The sequence below is a fragment of the Spinacia oleracea genome, chromosome 1 (genome assembly GCF_020520425.1).
Source record: "Spinacia oleracea cultivar Varoflay chromosome 1, BTI_SOV_V1, whole genome shotgun sequence".
In the NCBI taxonomy this organism is placed as follows: domain Eukaryota; kingdom Viridiplantae; phylum Streptophyta; class Magnoliopsida; order Caryophyllales; family Amaranthaceae; genus Spinacia; species Spinacia oleracea.
The window spans coordinates 89,408,013-89,427,420 of record NC_079487.1 but is presented as its reverse complement, the minus strand read 5'-3'; the positions used below and the strand labels follow the sequence as shown (position 1 = coordinate 89,427,420).

Below are 19,408 nucleotides of genomic sequence, written 5' to 3'. Positions count from 1 at the left end.
GTTACCTCGCATTGAAGAAGCAGCCTATCACCATCCCCACTAAAAAATCAAATTCGAACAATTGTCGCACGAATTTTGCACGGTCCACACGGAGGTGGCGCACAGATCTTGCGCCGGCGACATGGAGGTTCCGCGCAAGATCTGCGACACCTCCTTGCCGCAAGCGCATAGTTTGTGTGCCACCGTCGTGCGGCCCGCGCAAAGTGTGTGCGACAGTTGTTCGAATTTTTTAATTTTTTTTCGTTAATGTTACGATGATGGTGATTATGGGTTTGGGCAACTTGTACTTTAATGTGTGATATAAGGTGATACTTTAATTTTGTATTTCGCCATTTTGTATCACCATCACCATTAATTTGTTAACGTTTGGAAATGTGGACTTTGTGTAAGATAATGGGATTGTGTGTCTCGTATTGATGTTAATCACATACGGCACATTGCTTGATGGAAGTCTGGTTTCTAGGAGTTTCTTTGACAACTAATATGCAACAATATAATTAGCTAGCTAATGTAGTTGATATTTACCGTGATCGGTCGTGAGAGCAGAGGAAAGCTGTAAAGTGTAGAGCTGTCGAAATGTGTAGGATTGTCGAAATATTGCCGGATGATTTGAGAGAGCTGAGTAAGGTGATAGGGAAGGAAAGGGAAGGGGTGGGTTACTTTTAAAATGTAATTTCGTACTTTCCTTTAATAAATGCAGGCGTTCTACGAAAAATGCGGGCGTCCCAACCAATTTCAAAAGTGTCATCCGATTTCCCAACCAATTTCAACAATCATTTGTATCGACCGAGTTTATGGGTTATGTGCAGCGTTATCAAGAACAAAAGGTCTTGCGCGCACAAGGTGTACAATAAATTTATTGTACACCAAGATAACTTTAACCATCTTTTTTGTAACTTTAACCTAGTTTTGATTAACTTTTATATTAGTAAAAAAAATTTGATAGATAAATATTTTAAAGGGTTAAATGATTAATTTTATACATTATTAGGTATTTTGAAGAAATAAGTTTTGCTAAAATGAAAAAATTTATCACTGAAAAATAGATAACTTTTATATATATATATATATGCTTAACTTTTAAGCATTTTGAGTTAACTTTTACTCCGGTGTACAATATTTATTGTACACCCATTGTAAATAAGAATTTGTGTATCAAGAAAGACTGCATCGCATGTTTCCGCTCATAGAAGCATGTAAAATTTAGCCAATAGTGAACAACACCTTATACAAGTACTTAAACGTTATGGGCCTAAACATAGTACGACGGTACGAGTACATCAATAACCATTTCCTCCTTTCTTTACATGCAAGCATGACATCAAATATATATCAAATTTACAAATTTACAAGTACCTATAAATACAAGAACACACATGCTCGCCCGTGTAGAGTATTCCGCCAAGGTAATCCAGCCTTTTGTTCCCCTTACTATGATTGTGAATCCTTGTGATACTGTTGCAACAAAAGCCGTATTCAGACAATGAACACCAGATGACTACAATTATTATACGAGGTATTATTTATAAAAAGCAGTGAAGACCAAAGACAGAAGACAGTATGCCTATATTATAACCGACCTAACAACTCTGTAGACAACCAACTCTATTGTGGTTTCCATCCCAACAGGCACATAATAAAAGTGTTAAGCAGAATCCCAAGTCCTCGTGACTAAATCTTGCTAGACACAGGATGCCACCAACCCATTTCCCAGTTCCCCATGACACGACCAAGGGAGCAGACGATACACAACATAGGATGCCACCAAACCCATTTCCCAATTCCCCACGACAAGGCCAAGGGAGCAGACGATACGCAACACATCCTTACATGTCTGGTTAGACCTTGGGCATATGGAAGGCTAACAACCAGCCTGGCACCCCTGGTCTCTGTCCAATACTGGTTACATGAAGAATTGTATCCCTGCATTTCACCTATTCACATGCTGGTAAGGTCCTAAATTTTAACTCCTCGGTGCGGTTAGCATCTTTGTGGTTTGGAGGCCCCACTTCTCCAGTGTGTTGGTGTGTGGTAGTTTGCCAAATTCAGAAGAACAGTAAATCATTTAAATTTGTTGAAGGAATTCAGTAAGAATAGTTCACCACACGACTTGTCAAAACTACACAGAATTCATACACTAAACTTGACCTAGCACTCAGACTTGTCAACACTACACAGAATTCATACACTAAACTTGACCTAGCACTCACACTTTAAATCAACACCTCAAAGATTCCAACACGAAAGAAAATTTCCCAACCAGTACCACTTCAATTAACCATCCCCTAATTCCCATAATCTATTCCCTCATACTTAACGCAACCCACTGCCACCACCACAAGTCCCAATCATTGTTCTCACCTTCTCGGCATTTGCTGCAAATGAGAACCCCCCCCCCCCCCCTTTCTCCTCTTTAAAATGTCATCCATCCCAACTTCAAATCCCATCCGCTGCATACCATAACAACCCCCTCCACCAAAAATGCAATCTACAATAAATAAAGCCATCTGGCACTCCAAAAAGAGCACAGAAGTCATGGGTGATCATTGGTCCTATGCTTCGGGCGAAACCAATTCCCAGGGTGTGACGGACGGTGTGTACAGGGCCGGGTACATATTCGAAGTCTCGCTATATTGAAAGCGCTAGCTAGTGCCTTTATACAGTGATGACGAGAGCCCTCTTCTCAGGCATTCCCTAGTTGGCTAAACGAAAGCGAAAGACGTCGGGTATCTCCTTCAGGCTCTGAAATCGAAGGAACAATTCCACTTGTTCCTTATTTGATAGCAAATGTGTCCATAAAGGGGTCACCCGAGGATATAATAGAAGGCCTCTGATGTGATGGCTTATGCATCCTCTATACTGAACAAGCTGCTTAAGACATGAATTCAAATTCAAGCGTATAGGAACCAAACACAAAAAGCGAAGCTTAAGGAATTCATTTTAGAATATAGTTGTCTCCTTCGCTACCGCTTCGTGGGGTCAACATTACGAAATTAGTTCTCTTTCTCACGTTTGGAAAGAAGAGTCTCCAAGCTAGATTTGCTGGTCCAACGATTTGACGGCTGATTATGAATGCAACTTCGACCCTTCTTTGACCAAAGGTCCAAGCGATAACTGCCCTTACTCTAACAAGTAAGAAAATCTCATTTCTTAATTTCAATTCTTGAAAATATTGGCTTTCCTACCGAATGGAGGAAGTGAAAAGAAGGCTCTCAGGGTGAGTTTATCCCTAGTCTTGAAGAGAGTCTCGAGTTGAGTCTCAAGCCTAAATCTTGGGATAATGTGGTAAAAGACTACACTAAGTCTTGAAGTGAGTTTGAAAATCCAAGACTCACTCAAGACTCACTTAAGACTCCACTTTTTTTATTCCTCCAATCAAATCATGCCACATCATCAAACTTAATTTATCTTATTTCACCCAACTAAATTATTGATGGTTTATGTATTATTTTGTTTCATTTGTCTTTAAATTTATGTTCTAGATCTTTTGAATTTAATATGTTGTATTATTGTTTTTAATTTGTACGGAACATATGTCAATTTCGAAATTAACATTTTCTTTTTTTTTATTTTTTTCTCGAATTATAAATTACTTTGTTTTAGAGCCGATCAACATGGGCCTGGCCCGCTGGCCAGGACTGACCCGATCCGAAAATTTCCGGGTGTTAGGCAGAAGGCCCGGCCCGACCCGATTTTTTTAAAAAATATACGGCCTTTGGACAACCAAAACAAAAAATTTAGTTATAAAATTGGTCCGGCCCGAAATTGGCCCGAAAGCCCGCTATTTTTCGCCCGAAATAGCGGGTTTTGGGTACAAAATTTGCCCGAAGCTTGGCCCGGCCCGCCCCGACATAATGGACAAATTTTTATGTTTTTGACTCGGCCCACCTTTCGATCGGGTCTACTTTGTTTATATATAAGAAAACATAGTTTCAATATTGTTTGGAAAATGTACCAAAAAAGTGATATATACATAAAATATTTTAAGAGTTGGGTGAGTCTGAGGTGAGTCTGGGGATAATGTGTAAAAATAGGGTGAGTTTTGTGTGAGTTTGGATAATGAAAAAGTTAGTGGAAAACTGATGTGGCAGAGTCTGAAGATTGAAGGTGAGTCTGGGGATAAACTCACCCTCAGCAGTAAAGAGTGGTTCAAGGGTTGCAGAGGTATTCATATTTACTTTCTTGAGACCTCCTAATGACTGGGAGGCAGGGGCGGACCTACAGTACCCCCGTAGGGTCCATAGGGACCCCCATTATTTTTGAAAAAATATTAGAAAGTATATGCATTTTGAGAAAAAAACAAAAAAAAACTATATTTAAATAGGAAAAGTAGTAATGAGTAAGCAGTAGGTTATTGAAAAGTGGAAAAGTGGGACAATAATTCCCACATTCCAATGTCAGTCACGTGAATGACTGAATGGTTGAATCAGAATTGCAATTAATATTTCATTCATTAAAAAAGTAAAAAGCTACTTGTAAATAGTAAAACCAAAACCCCAAAATTCTAAGCTCTCCTATTCTCTCTCCCAATTCCAAAACAACCGGCTCCAAACCTTTCAAGGCGCCAACCTCCCCTGCCAGCCGCCTTTTCCGTTGCCATCTCGCCGATTATGCTCTTCGTCGCCGCCTTGCTGATTTCCTTCGTTGGTCCATAGAGTTTTATCATCATCTCAATATCTCATATTTTCATGGTATTATCCTCTTTAATCAAATTTTCAATTTATTCAATCTTAATTACTAGTTTTTTTGTAAAGTAGATTTTAGGCGATTAATCATAGAATTGATTAACTTTTTAGTGTTTGTATCATCTTGATTAGTTTTTTAGTTTTTTTTTTTCTCTTTTGACAGTTGATTAGCATATTCTCATGGTTTTTATTTTCTCCTACTGTTCTGGGAGTTTTCTCTTACAATCACGTAAACCAATTTTATACAAGAGAGTAGTGGTCTATTATTAGGAGTGTTTAGTATTAAAAAGTTTTATGTTTCACTTATATATTACATTATCAATGATTTGATTCATTTCCGACATTCCGGCTCTTGTTTGCATTGAACAACAAGGATCACAAATTAGTCTTAGAAGGATTTGGATTATGAATATGAGCTTATGACATTTATCTGTTACTTATTACTTCTTAGTGATGTCGTGATGATAATATTATTAAGCGGTTTCAAGGAATGGGAAATCATCGATTCATCGCTGACAATTGTAATTTTTTGTAATAATTTTCATTTGTTAATTTTCCTTGTATCTTATGAACAGGTTATTATTTTCGTTTTTGAAATTGGTAGGTGAATTTTAAATTTTTTGTGCAACGAAGGTGTATTAAATTTTGGACCCCCATTTTATAATTCCTGGGTCCGCCCCTGCTGGGAGGTGCATCGGTTACGAGATGTCCAGATTTCCAGAACGTCTCTTTGTTGAAATGTCTATTTTCAGAAGAATGGCAACACAATTTGGCAGCATGGAAAGAGTGACTCCTTCATTGTTAAGAGCTTCAATAACTATCTTGAAAGAAATTTGTCCATGATACTTCATTCCATTAATATTTAAAGAAGCAAGCTCCTCCTAAAAATTTATTCTGCATAGGAGGCTGTCAAAACTCAAAAGGAAGAAAAAGGAAGATCTAGATTGAGAATGTATTATCAGACCCTTTGATCCATGGCAACAAGCGGTAATGAAAATATAATTGTGCAAGGAAAGTAATGCTTAGTGTACATAATAACGCAACTCTATGTGTTTTCCTTTATAAATCTCATTACCTCCCAATATCAACCTCTCAAGTGGTATTGGACAGTAATAATGAAAATTGATGAGAAAAAGAAATACTTGGTGGTGAACTTTACAATGTCCATTAACATAGGAGTATAGGAATTTCCATAAAAAATTATGTACAAAGTCATACTCATTATATACCAAATGGACCTTTAGAAAAAGAAGTTTTACATTACAAGCCATTGTAGCCTAAGAAGGAAGAGTCTTCATCTTCTACTCACTTGACCATTGGCTATTTCTCTTAGGTTCAGCCGATAATGTAGCTTGAAAAGAATAATGAAATGTTGGCTTGTTAAAGTGTGGAAGATAGTTCCTTAGGTAAATCAGATGGCTTGGTGTACTGGGAAAGAAAGAAACACAACGATTTTTGAGGATTAAGATACCTCATAAGGATTCAAGTTCCTTTTAAGGCCCTTATATAGTAAGGTTTGTACTCAAAAGTGCATGACATTCCTAATTTTGTAGAAAAATTGCTTCATGATAGCTTGAAGTTTGGGTCTTTTTATCCTTAACCCACCACCGTTTGGTTTCCTAATATAAATCTTGATTACTTACAAAGAAAAAAAAAATCCAACGTGGTCACTTCCATTGCATTGTGATTTTGACACTTTAGGGCTAGATACTCCAACATGGGTAGGACACTTCACCAGTCTATTAAGACCAACATCATGGCAGATTTTCATAGAGTAGCAGAGTCGAGGACTTGGACAAGAGTCGAATAAGAGTATCTGTGTCCGAGTAACATAGTTTTAGGGTGATCATGGGGTACTCGAACAAGTAATGGAATTTATCTGGTACCATGTCTACGAAGCACTCCCTCTGTCCCAAATATATATAGGAAGTAGGAATTTAAGTGGGCCTAATACGCCTAAAGAGAGATTTGAGTGAAATATTAAAAAAAAGGGCCCATGCCATTTATAAAGTTTGCAAGTGATGTGGAACAGATGAATATAGGATGTTGCAAGTAAAATGGGATGGAGTAGTAAAAAATGAAGAAACTTGATAATAAACTAATCAGTCTATAAAAGTGTTTAAAAAAGCGTGCTTTAGCGCTGAAGCGCGAAGCTCTAGGGCAAAGCGCGTAATTGGGTCTAAGCGAAGCGTTTGTGATTAAGCGCGCGAAGCGCAAAAAGGGCGCTTTTTGGCGCTTCATTGAAATCCTGTTTTTTATTATTACTTTAAGTTGAAAGCTTTTTTTTTTATACGTTGCTAGTGTGTTTTGGACCACACCTTATTAAACCTTAACATTAGAAAGTGGGCCAAGAGCCCAAAAGAACATGAAAAAGAAGAAAAGAAGAAGACAACAGTCACAATAGCCGACCCTAGCTTCTTGATAAACACTATGTTATATGCTTTATTTGTTAATACAAAGAGTAATATACTTTTGGAAGCAAATCTGATGTTTATATATTTTTGTGGTTATTTTAGTAAGATATGTATGCATACTAGTAAAAAGATCTTTAATTTATAAAAAGTGCGCTTCACTTCGATGAAGTGTGCCTTGCGCTTTGCGCTTAGGCTCTAGGACTCATATCGCTTTAGTGCGCTTTGCGCTTTTTTATACTGGTCTATAAAACCAATTCAGTCCTAATGGTTCTATTCAAGATTCATACAACAATAGTCTACCTGTTTTTTTTTTCACTTCGTTCTGAGCCTAAGCCTTATCCAGGAGAATTTTAATATAATGGTGCGCTTATGAGGCCCTTAATTGAAAGGTGAGTTTGGTCCTCTAGTATGTACTGAATTATTTTCTGTGACGAACTACTCCGTGTAATATAATACTAGTAAATAGCCCAATACAACAGAAGGATTACTAAACTATGGTCTATGAACTTAATGGATACTCCCTCTGTTTTCACACATAACACATTATCCTTTATAGAATATATTTTTTAATCTAAACACTTTTTAACATAATATTTTTAGACAACGGACCAGCCAATTTACTCTCCCATAAACTTCTTTTATGCAGGTTACTATCACAACTTACCTTATCTCTCCTAAAGTTGTATGGGAGCCTTGGTTTTGATAAAAAGGTAAGTGTGTAGATTAAATAACATCGAGGGAGTATATCACAGAGGGGTATATCACAGTGGGGTATATCATAGTGTTCTGGAAAAGTAAATTTTATTGTCTAACAATTTACCCTGCAGTACCTGTTGCTTTCTTCTACACTTGAAGGCTTGAAGCAGAAGTTGGGGCCTGTAAGATTTGCTGCAGAAAACGTGCTGCCAGACGCTGAGCAATGCCACCAAGAACACGGCCTCCAAGATCACGTGCTTCTCCTTGTTGAAGAACCTGCAAAAATGAATTTTACTAGTTACCAACTAAACATCATCTGATTCAATACCAACTGCAGAGAATTCTCATAATAACATAACGCCAAAATCACAAGCTACAAGTAATTAACTAACTATCTCTTAACAAGGCATTTGGAAAACTAACAAAACCCTAAAATGTAAATGACTGCTATTCTGTAGCATTCTGAAAAACTTCCCTGTAAACAAAGTGTGGTGTGGTCCATGCTACAAAATCTAAAACATCAAACTCATACAAGATAGTTTTCACAATGATAAGGTGAAGGTTAACAAACTGGTGAAATTTAAAAAACCATAAACAATGCAAGCATGTACAAACAGGGACCTTCTCCGCTTCTTTGTAAACTAATTCTCTCAGTACTACTGAAAACAAGGTATACATAATATTGATTGTTTTGGAAGGAAAAAAATTATCAGCAAAAGTATCTAAGATTCAAATTTCCAAAATGAAAAGAAATCTCAATAACTGAGGATATATAGATAAGAATTTAATATTAAAGCCGCTGAAAATATCGAAGACCTAAAATTTCCAATTTGCGTCACTTTTATCAAGAAAACCAATAACAGGCTGCAGAGCCCGAGCCATGCATTTTCACAAACTTTTCAACTCTGAATAACAATGGTATGAGCACCAAGGATACAAGTTGTTCATCCACAAATAAATTCGCTGGTGTTTTTCATCTGGTGTGTCAAAATAATGCCAATTAGGATGGGCAAGAAATTTACAGGGTCCATGACTTCACCGAAGTTCATAAGGAGGATCCACCGTTATAGCTGAGCCATTGTCCTTAAAGCTATTTTACTTTTGTTACAAAGAAAAAATAGTTATTGATGAGCAACCGACAGAGTATACAAAAGAGGAAAATATGTCTATAAATTAGATCGGTTCCTTTGATTCCCTTCCCCTCCCCCCCCTTTTGCATGGATTCCTAAATTTTTTTTTTGGGGGGGGGGGGGGGGGGGGGGGGATTGGATTACAGCATTAGAAAAGATGAAACTGTTTAAAGAGATTTTCCAATTCTCAGTGAATTTTGATCCTTCCTTAGCCTCAAAACTATGCAGCCACGGCCACGCCCAATTTATAGAGCCTACGGCTTAGTAGGTTAAAGCATGAATACTTGATACAGTGAAATGGACGTTTGTATGTGTCTCAAGGGTACACAAGATGTGCAAGTGTCACTGTGACGAAGTTTACTATAGTAACATTTTAGAAAGTGACGCTAGACTCCTTTGGGCGATGAGCTCTCGATGACTGCAAGCATGTACGTGGGTATGAGAACAGAATAGTTCTCATTCGCACAGACTTGACCGCCTGCTGAGAACGCAGTTTGGTGAGTTTATGAATCCGAAAGTTTCAGACATAACCTGGATTCATAGAATGGGATACAATGCCACACATGGGGTTAGGGGTGTTCATCGGTCCAAACCCGGACCGGACCGGACCGACCCGGATCGGACCGAAGACCGAAATTTGATAATTTGAGACCCAAAGACCGGACCGATTATACTTGGACCAAAACCGGACCGGACCGATAAAATCGGTCCAAAACCCGGACCGGACCGATTTGGACCGGTTGTAGACCTTTTTCTATATATTTTTTATTTTTCTAAAAATTATGGTAAAAAAGAAAAAATATATATAAAAAAAATCAATTTTTTAAGGCCTTTTTTGGAAGCTAAAATAAAACATATCACAATATAATAATATTTACAACATATTAAATGAGAGAATTAACTTTTTAAGTATTTTATATTATATATTATTAAGAAAAAATCGGTCCGGTCCAAAATCGGGTTTTGGACCGGACCAGACCGGACCGGACCGAAGACCGGAAATTGATATTTCTCGACCCGATGACCGGACCGATTGTCTTCGGTCCGGCCTGGTCCGGTCTGGGTCGGTCCGGTCCGGTCCATTTTTTCGGTCCGGACCAATTTTTGCACACCCCTACATAGGGTACCCTTAGACATAACCTGGATTCATAGAGTGGGATACAAATCTACAAGGCCACACATAGGATACCCTCATTGGCTTTTGAAGACACCCAGTTTGGTGAGTATGAATCCAGAAGATTCACAGACATAACCTGACTTCATAGTGTGGGATAAAATGCCACACATAGGGTACCCTCATTGGCTTTTCAAGACTTGATACCTGAAAGTTTGAGGCCGATGTGAATAGATGAATCAATGAGGTAGCAGCCTCTACTAAACGGACACTGGTGAATCAAAACAAGATGAGAACAAGAGGTCCACCTCTAGGTTTTCCGCTGCTCAGTCTTGAAACTGCTGGAGCAGAAAGAAAGCTACTCTTTTCTTTCGGTTTGGACGTGAGACAGGATACATATCCTCGTTGGACTAGACACTTCAACACGTGCTTTCAGCTTGGTGCATAACTCCACAAGCATGGGACACCACCGCAAGAGGGAATCAGACATATATACACAAGATTGCAGTTTGTCATCGAGTGATGCTAACTTGTGTGTTGCTGCATCTAGTAAGCCACTCGACTTACTAGAGCTTCAAGCCAACAGGATGACACACACTACTAGGGAGTATGCTGGCAAGGAACCCTGTAAACTCCCAAGTGAGGCCAAGATGTGTTATTCATTTTTGGTGGGCTCCAGCATCAGGTCCTGAAGCACAGTGTCCACAGTCCGAGCAGGACGAATTAAATTATAATAAGACTGCTCGGGGTTGTTTACTCAATAACCGATGATTACAATCTTGAAACAAAGCCTATCTTAGGGGCAAAGTATCAAGCAATGAGATGCTGAGGTAAACTAATTAGGAGACAAGAGTTATGCAAGAGCAAGTCACACTATCTTGACACGGTGCTTACAAAAGAACAATATGTGGGATCCAGAAGTAGTAATGGCTAAGGCTTGTGAGCTCTCTTGGAGTTCAAAGCTGCAAGGTTATTTTCGCAGTGTAATATGTAACTACTGCGATGTGAAAACAAGACAAGAACCACATCCAATGACCAAGAATGTTGGTATGTGTTCATAGTATCAATGGTTGATAAGTGTACGTATGGGTGCATATACACTCGTTGGTGAAGCAATCAAGTTAACCTATATGATCCACCCAGAACAAAAGTAATAGCCTTCTAATTTTCCAGAACAACATTTCCCACAGGGCACATCACATGATAAAATAATGTAAACTGCAAAACTAAAAAGTACTGTTCTCAAGGTAATTTTTTTACCTGTAATATAGGTTGCAGTAGGGAAGGATCAAAGTTATTTGAAGACTGAAGAAGCCCCCAAACCCTTAGCACTTGTCCTCGGAGTTCCAACATATTTTTCTGTTCAGCTTCCTTTAATAAGAAAGGTCCCGTCGGACTACCACTTGTTACTAGAGTCCTCATGAAATCAGGTAGAGAACTATATGTATCCATCAAAGAACCAACGACTACTGCTTCAGTAACTCGCACAGCTTCTCTTGTAACTAGAATCCTTAGCTCTTCACCATCCGGCCCCAACAATAGCTTCAGCACAGGTTGTAACGCATCTTTTGCAGAAAAATCCCTGTCTTTACTCCCCTGAACAAGTAGGTTCTCAAGTCTATTCCACCTGCAGTCAACAACCATAACATAAGAACTTGTCTTTGGGTTTTCTGCAATCAGTTCCAGCAAAGATTAAGATGGAACAACCTGAATTTCCCATCCTTAAACAGCAACTCAATAAGAGCATCTCGCAGATATGGATTAGGATCAGTAAGAAGCCGCTTAGCAAAATACGGATAAGAAGCAGCCAGAACCTTAAAATTTGGGTCGGCATAAAGTGCTAAACCTTCCAGCACAGTAAGCGACCTCAGTATCAATGCATAATATGCTGGAACTGCAACATTAATAAAGATAAAGATCAGTTGTAGAACAGCTTCAACCTATAACTAGATTGAACTCGTAAATTATGTGGTGAAAGACCTGCATAGACTCTGGTTCAGTATCACAGTGGAATCAGATGCCACGTCCATTAAAAAATTGATTCGGAGAAGAAGCTTACCATTAAATGGATATTGATAAAAGACGGCCCCCAGACCATCTACAAGCGTTTTGAAGTTAAGTTCACTAACAGTTGAACTGAGTGCATCATCAAAGAAATCCCGAAGTACAGGCACAATTGGAGAAACATCCACATCAGGGGATAAAAAATCCAGTTCATAATAATCTTGAGCCATGGCTTCATAATCACGATTAACCATATGGACGACATGACCAATAATAGCAAACCTTGCTTGCTCTGGGGTTTCACTCATCATTCCAAAGTCAATGAATGCCAGCTTCCCCTCAGGAGTTGCCAGAAGATTGCCAGGATGTGGATCTGCATGAAAGTATCCATACTCAAGTAATTGTCTAAGGCTACACTGGATACCAATGGTAACAAGATCCAACACCTTCAGCCCTTGTCTCTCAATTGTTACTTGTTCATTTAGCTTGACACCATCAACCCACTCCATTGTTAAGACTTTGGCACTGGTATAATCCCAGAAGATATCAGGAACAAAAACATCTTCCTTGTCAGCATATAATTTCTTAAATCTTCTAGCATTCTTACCCTCCTGCAAATACCTGTCAAAATTAACATCCAACCCAAAGAAAATATCATAGAAAGAAAAATATGGGATGAATTTCAAGTTCCAAAACTTTCAAAACGCCATCAAAGATAGGTCAGTTTCATCAGAGCAGCTTTCGTTAAGGGAAAATTATAGTTTCCAAATTACCACACTGTTTGTCACTATTGCTAGAATCACTTGGGCACTATATAATAAACTCTGACATCCGCAAGGAAGCTGCTCTCTTTGACATGGCTAATCCAGGGTAAGGGTGGTTGGTTGTTGTTAACATTTGAAAGTATCTCTTTAAAAAATAAAATTTGAAGAAAGTGGTCCTTGCCTGTACATAATTTAGCTCTTGATAAACTCTTCTGGCAAATTCATCAACTAGGGCAACAACATCACTTGTGATTAAGTCAACATTTTTATTTATAAAAAGGGCCAGTCCTCTTATCAAGTAAAAATCAAGCCCTATGGCCTCTTCAATACCAGGCCTCTGCACCTTCACAGCAACCGTCTGACCAGAATACTTCAATTGAGCTTTATAAACCTGACCCAAACTAGCAGCTGCAATAGGACTTGGAGATATAGATGAATATATGTCCTCAAGTGGGAAATCCAGCTGTTTCTCAATGCATGAGAATGCCTCCGCATTTGGAAACGTAGGCAAAGCATCCTAATCAATCACACACAATCATATTAATTCCATTCGTTCATCACAAAGACAAGAAAAAAGACACAGAGATACAGGCTACAGCTAATAAATACAATATATATTTAGAAGGACAAAAATCCAAGCAGCCGTTTCTTATTCGGTTACCCCTGATGGAAGGCAGTTTTCTAATATTTCTCACGTTTTGCAGGCCTCGGCACAGAACCACTAAAATATATCTCCAGAACCTAGTAACTTGGAAGTTGGAAGTCTTGGAACAGAGGAAGAACTTAGCAAGAAGATGAGAAATTAGCGTGAATATCATGATACGTTAAGACCAGTCTCCTAAGCAAGAATTCACATTTGACATTACAAATGCCTTCACCAGTTAATCTAGCGCAACAAGCATTAGCTCCGTTATTTTGAAAACGAAAAGAAAATCATCTATGCAGACTGTAAGTGAGTAGACCTTCCACTTTGTAATTTATATGTTATCTTAACTCCTTCAGATTTCCTTTACCCAACAACTGAGGTATCCCTACATAATATTCAAGGAAAATGGAGCATAGAATCTGATATAAACACGATATTTGCTAATTGACAGGATTCAACTAAAACGGTCAGATTCAAGTGAAAAGTTTCCACCCACCCTTTAAAGATTGAATTGTTCAGAGTCCACTCTTTCAAGTCCAGTCACTAATTAGCAGGTATAAGAACATCAAATTCAAAAACAAGACATTCCACAGACAAATTTCGTATCCTCTTAGGGTGAAATGGAGAGTGAAGGGTAAGATACCTGCAGCTGAGAGAGTTCCTCAAGGTACTCAGGTGGGCACAGATCAGGCCTTGTCGACAAACCCTGGCCAATTTTGACAAAAGTAGGTCCAAGAGCAGTGAAAATCTTCCTCAGCTGGACTGCTCTCAAGGATTTATTCTGATTGAGCTGGCCATCCCATTTATCCAGCAACAGTTTGAAAGCAAAAGAACCCAAACCGAACAAAATATCAAAGGTCCTACGCAAGACCTGTTGTGGGTGGTCACTGACATAATTTCACATAATTTATCCAAAGAAATAAAGATGAGCAAAATATAAAATGGGGTTAAAAGGAGTATAAAGACATCCGTTATCTACCATGAAAGGACGTGAGCCATATTTAGTAGCAACCATCTCAGGAGTGTAGACAGAAGCGGTGGCAGCTCTGGTCATGGCCCTTGCTTCAGCTTGCATATCATCGGCAAGATTCTTCCTCCTATCAGAATCAGTAACCCCACTTGCAGCAGCAGATTGTGTTGCATCATTAATTTTGGTAATGCTCCTACTAGTCCCTTCACTGAGAGAAGGCAAAGTTCGAGGATTTGCCTCCACCAAAGCTGAAAGTGTTAATGCCCTAGTTTTACGCCTTTGTCGACTCCGTATACGAGACTCCTTCATCCTTGAAATGCTAATTACTGATACATAAACCTTGTGATAACTGGAACTCAAGGGATGAGACAAGGATAACATCCCGGCAGGTGTCGGATGACCATTAACAGAAGCCATAGTCCTGTCATCAATAAATAACCTACAGATCACTCCGCTGTACTCTGAAAATTCAATTCAATCGTGCTAACACAATATTATCAAAAATCTCCCACCGTCAATTCATCAACCCTAACATAATTGCTCCAAATTAAAACTACTTTTTTATACACGAAGAAATTCCAATAAGGAAATAAAATCAACAATTGCAAAGGAAATAAAATCAACAATTCCATATTTAGTTTAAAATCTTATTAGAATAATAATCGACTTGAATTTGAGGTGTTCTTAACACATACATGGACAGCTGAAACTGGACGAGGGGGTCGGCAGCTAATCCTACTCGTCGGTGGTTGCGGGCAGACGGCTGGTAAAGGAGACGGAGACCGGAGGAGTATGTCGAAGGTGAGAGAAAATCAGATAAGTAGATTAACGGGGACCTTTAACTGGAGGATTCAGTTCTTGATTGTAAAAAAGGACACGTGGCTGGCTATTTCTCTTTCTAATAAGACTGACTATCGTGTCCGCAAAGCCTATCTTGCTTTAGGAGGACTCAGAGCGTGCACGTACACTAAACCGCTATTCCCAATTTGTGGTTTAAATTTAGGAAAAACTAGTACCCGTTTATAGGCCCTGTTTTTGTGTTTGTTTTTGTTTTTAAAAAGAATTGGAAAATTAATTCAATACGAAGTAATAAAGAGTTATACGATATCTACAAGAGAAATATAAATCTAACATATACGAAGTATATGATAAATTGAATCAAATAAAGGTTTTCTTCATCAAAATTTCGATCGTTGAATAAATCTTGCATTGTAGAGTACTATTAATCCCCCGTCCCTTAATGATATGGCCTAAAAGAATGCCACCTGACTGCACTATCAAAACCCAGAAGAAAGAGCTCAAAAGCTTGCCTACGGGCATTTTTCAAACTTCACAGGGCCCAGGCCCAAACGATTAAGAGGTCCACATTGGGCCTAAACAAGCCTCCAGAACCAATGCAGGACACGTGTCATAATCTTGTGTAACCACTCAATCATGCAGGACCAGTTCCCGAGAAACCCTAGCACTATAAATAGTGCAGATCCCTAGGTAAAAGGGCAATCAATTCTTGCTCAACAACAGAAAACCTATCTTTGCTTTGCCTTCTCTCTACAAATTACTTATCTCTCTAGCTTATACTTACTTAAGAATCGGAGGGAATATTCCTACGGGAATATTCTTGTTTTGCAGGTTGCCAGAAGTTCGTGCCAGGTCATACTTGATACCTCCGAGGAGCGCGTGCCACGTCAGCACCGTAAAAGTTCCCACAACATTTGGCGCCGTCTGTGGGGAGGTACAGTGTCATGGCCGAACTACACCCTGACAGAGAGCATGCTAGTGAAGAAGAGAGACGACACATTGAAGAAACTAATCGAATTGCAAATGCAGGGAACATACCAGGACGAATGCAAGCTGAGGTGGTGGTGGAAGAAGAACCAATAACCGAGGCGTCTCCGCCAGGCGGCCATCTAAGCCCTAGCGTCCGAGACGTCGTGTTGGATGAGAATCTAGATTTGCCAGTATCAGTGGGCTCCCTACGCGAGATTTTAACAGGATTCCAACAGCAAAATGAATCAGGCCTTCCGACAACAGATGAGCACTACACTGCAAGATGAAATTCGGAAGAACATGTTGATCTACTGCGCTGAGAGGACGGCTCCACAGAGGCCCCTCAGTCTAGGCGTCAATCGGATAAGCAGAATGCCGCTCAGGTCCAACGTCTGGAGAGCTGGAGAAGGTTCTCGTCCACAAGCAAGCAGGGGAGTTAGCCCTGTGCCTGAGCACTCAGAATATGGCCGTGACCCACCCGGTCATACGACCATCATCTAGGGGAAGTCCCCCAGCCGTCTTGCGACTAGCTGCAAGGCGTCAAGAGCACTATGAGGCTGAATCTGAACTATCAGACACCGGGTCCACCCCGGTGATGGAAGACCCGCCATTTTATCCCACTACACGTGGACCAACCCAGATGACGCCCCATAGGGTAAGCATGCGCCCCCGCCTGCTATCAAGCCGTCGTGAGCCAACCTATCATATTCAGCAAGGATTCAACAACCTGACGTTAAGGCACATGAGTACCCCTTTTTCTGACGAGATTATGAACGCCCCGAAGGAACCCAAAGTAAAAACCCCTACCATTGAAGCTTATGACGGGACCACTGATCCCGACATGCATCTTGTCGCATACCGCCACCACATGTACGTACAGGGAACCAATGAAGCCACCTGGTGCAAATACTTCCCAGCCACGCTTAAGGGAGTAGCGTCTAAATGGTTTGAACGGCTGCCTCCAGGATCAATTGCCTCTTTTAGCGAATTACAGACTTTGTTCTCTACAAGGTTCATGGCACACAAGGAAGAAAGGAAAACTAGCATGCATTTAGGACGGATCCAGCAAGGGAAGGACGAGTCCCTAAGAAGCTACGTGAAGCATTTCAATCTGGAGGCGGGACAGATCCCAGACTTGCCCGATGGTGTCTCTTTTGATAATTTTATCAGGGGATTGAAGAAGAGCTCCTTCAAGTTTGACTTAGTTAAGAAGAGTGTAAGGACTATGGCAGAGGTCTTAGACGAGGCTAAAGCATTTATCCATGCAACGGAAATATGCAGCGCGTCAAAGGAAGGGAGGATTGGAGAAACAACAGACTCCTCCGGGAAGAAGGATAAGGTGGATCGAAAACCTCCACGGGTAAATGGCACATGGGCTCTCTCTAAAGAGCATGATACCAGCTTTCCGGGGCACAAGAGAGAACGACCGCAAGAGCGGGAATATTTCGAGTACAACACAGACCTTCTCACCATACTAAAAGACGTGGGGGCAAAGTACGACCTTGATCGACCCTTCCCCATGAAGTCCCCTGCTGAGACTCGAGATCCCAAATTATATTGCCAGTTCCATGAAGATATAGGACATGAAACCAAGAATTGTAGAAGCTTGAAGAGGGCTTTAGATGGTCTAGCCTCCAAAGGACATCTCAATAACTACTTACGGAAGAATGCTCAGGGCTTTGGAAAAAACCTATACAAAAGGAACAAGTCCCCTGCCTCGCCGACTAAGGGACAACACAGCGACAGAGGATTTGTAGCCGTTATATCTGGAGGACCATCCGCTGGAGGACCTACCATGAGAGGACAGAAGGATTATGCTCGTCGCTTAGGGCAAGTGCTGCTGTCAGCCAAAGCGCCCATGGATCAATTCCCAAAGATTGAAATATGTGAGTCAGACGGTGGACGGATAGCCACGCCGCACGATGATCCACTTGTGGTTGAATTGAAGATAGCTAACATGAGAGTTAAGCGCATACTAATAGACATGGGAAGCTCGTCCGACATAATGAGTCTAGAATGCCTCAATTGCCTAGCACACGATCCCAAAGCCATCGAAAGAATTCATTATCCCATCATTGGTTTTGGAGGAAGTATCATTCATCCTGTTGGCGTTATCACTCTGCCAGTTCGAATTGGAGATAGGCAGAATGGGCGGAAAATGGAAGTGGACTTCTTAATCGTCAAAGACCTGACGGCATACAATGTCATCCTGGGACGACCCACCTTAAACAAGATCAAGGCTGTAGTCGTCACCCATCTGATGCTTCTGAAGTTCATGTGCGATGATGGAGTTATAGGCACCATACATGGAGATCAACAACAAGCTAGGGATTGTTACCTGACGACCCTCAACCCGTCAGCATGGAAGCAAGATTCTGCTGAAGTCAGAGGAAAACGAAAGCATGAAGATGAACCCCAGGTCACCAAAGAAATTGGACCCGTCCAAGTAGAAGCGGTCAAAATTGAAGAAGGTGGCTAAGAGTAGAACGTCATTAGGGTAACCATTGTACTCAGAGCCTACAAAACGGCCTAGCTATTGTACTCAGAGCCCACAAAATGGCCTGTAAATACCCGTCTAAAACGCGGAGAATGTAGCAAGCAATTTAGTAAATTAACACTTATCTGACGAATACAAGTCTCTGTTGAAAGAAACTCACCAGAAAACAGTTCCTAAACTGGCGTCCCTATCCGCTAAATAAACAATACCCAGTGCTAATAAACACGAAGGGTTTAGACATCCAGCATGACACCTTTTCTTTGAAAAGCGCCCAAAAAGACTCAAACAAAGAGCAAAACAATCAGACCTAAGACCTCCTCCTTGGATGGCGTCTAAAAAGACTGATCGTTTGACGGCCTGGGAAGTGGCCTAGATTAGCACCTCAAAATAGGCTCGCGAAACATTCAGACATAAGACCTCCTCCTGGGATGCCGTCTAAAAAGACTAATCGTTTGACGGCCTGAGAAGTGGCCTAGATTAGCGCCTCAAATTAGGCTGATCACCTAAAACACTGAGGTTTCTGTCCAACAATTGGACCCAAAAAAAAAAAATTAAGAAATCAGTACCGAACTGATAGAATTAAAATACAGTGCACAACGGCACAGACTGTTTATACATAGCGCCCAAAGCGCAAACAAACCAAATCAAATAAATGCCCGAAGGCACCAAAGTTATTACAAACGCCCACGGCGTCATCTAAACCAATTGCAAGAAAACCTGC

The 19,408-nt window shown here is 40.2% G+C and overlaps 1 protein-coding gene and 1 long non-coding RNA gene across 3 annotated transcripts; both read right to left on the bottom strand.

Moving 5' to 3' along the window:
• Positions 1 to 1,134: 1,134 nt before the first annotated feature.
• LOC110796970 (protein ACTIVITY OF BC1 COMPLEX KINASE 3, chloroplastic) lies at positions 1,135 to 15,413 on the bottom strand. 2 transcript variants are annotated; one of them, XM_022002066.2, is made up of 9 exons: positions 15,119 to 15,413; positions 14,433 to 14,844; positions 14,097 to 14,324; positions 12,989 to 13,324; positions 12,099 to 12,654; positions 11,747 to 11,933; positions 11,300 to 11,666; positions 7,930 to 8,071; positions 1,135 to 1,455 (listed from the first exon to the last, which is right to left on the bottom strand). In XM_022002066.2, coding segments are annotated over exons 1-8 (2,217 nt in total). In that variant the 5' UTR covers positions 15,121 to 15,413; the 3' UTR covers positions 1,135 to 1,455; positions 7,930 to 7,942. The 2 variants fall into 2 exon arrangements, with proteins under 2 accessions (XP_021857758.1, XP_021857759.1); XM_022002067.2 differs by lacking the exon at positions 15,119 to 15,413 and having other exon boundaries at positions 14,097 to 14,340; positions 14,433 to 14,593.
• LOC130467421 (uncharacterized) lies at positions 9,044 to 11,289 on the bottom strand. The gene is made up of 2 exons (XR_008927359.1): positions 10,348 to 11,289; positions 9,044 to 10,246 (listed from the first exon to the last, which is right to left on the bottom strand). It is a non-coding gene; the product is annotated as an uncharacterized lncRNA (long non-coding RNA).
• Positions 15,414 to 19,408: the final 3,995 nt, after the last annotated feature.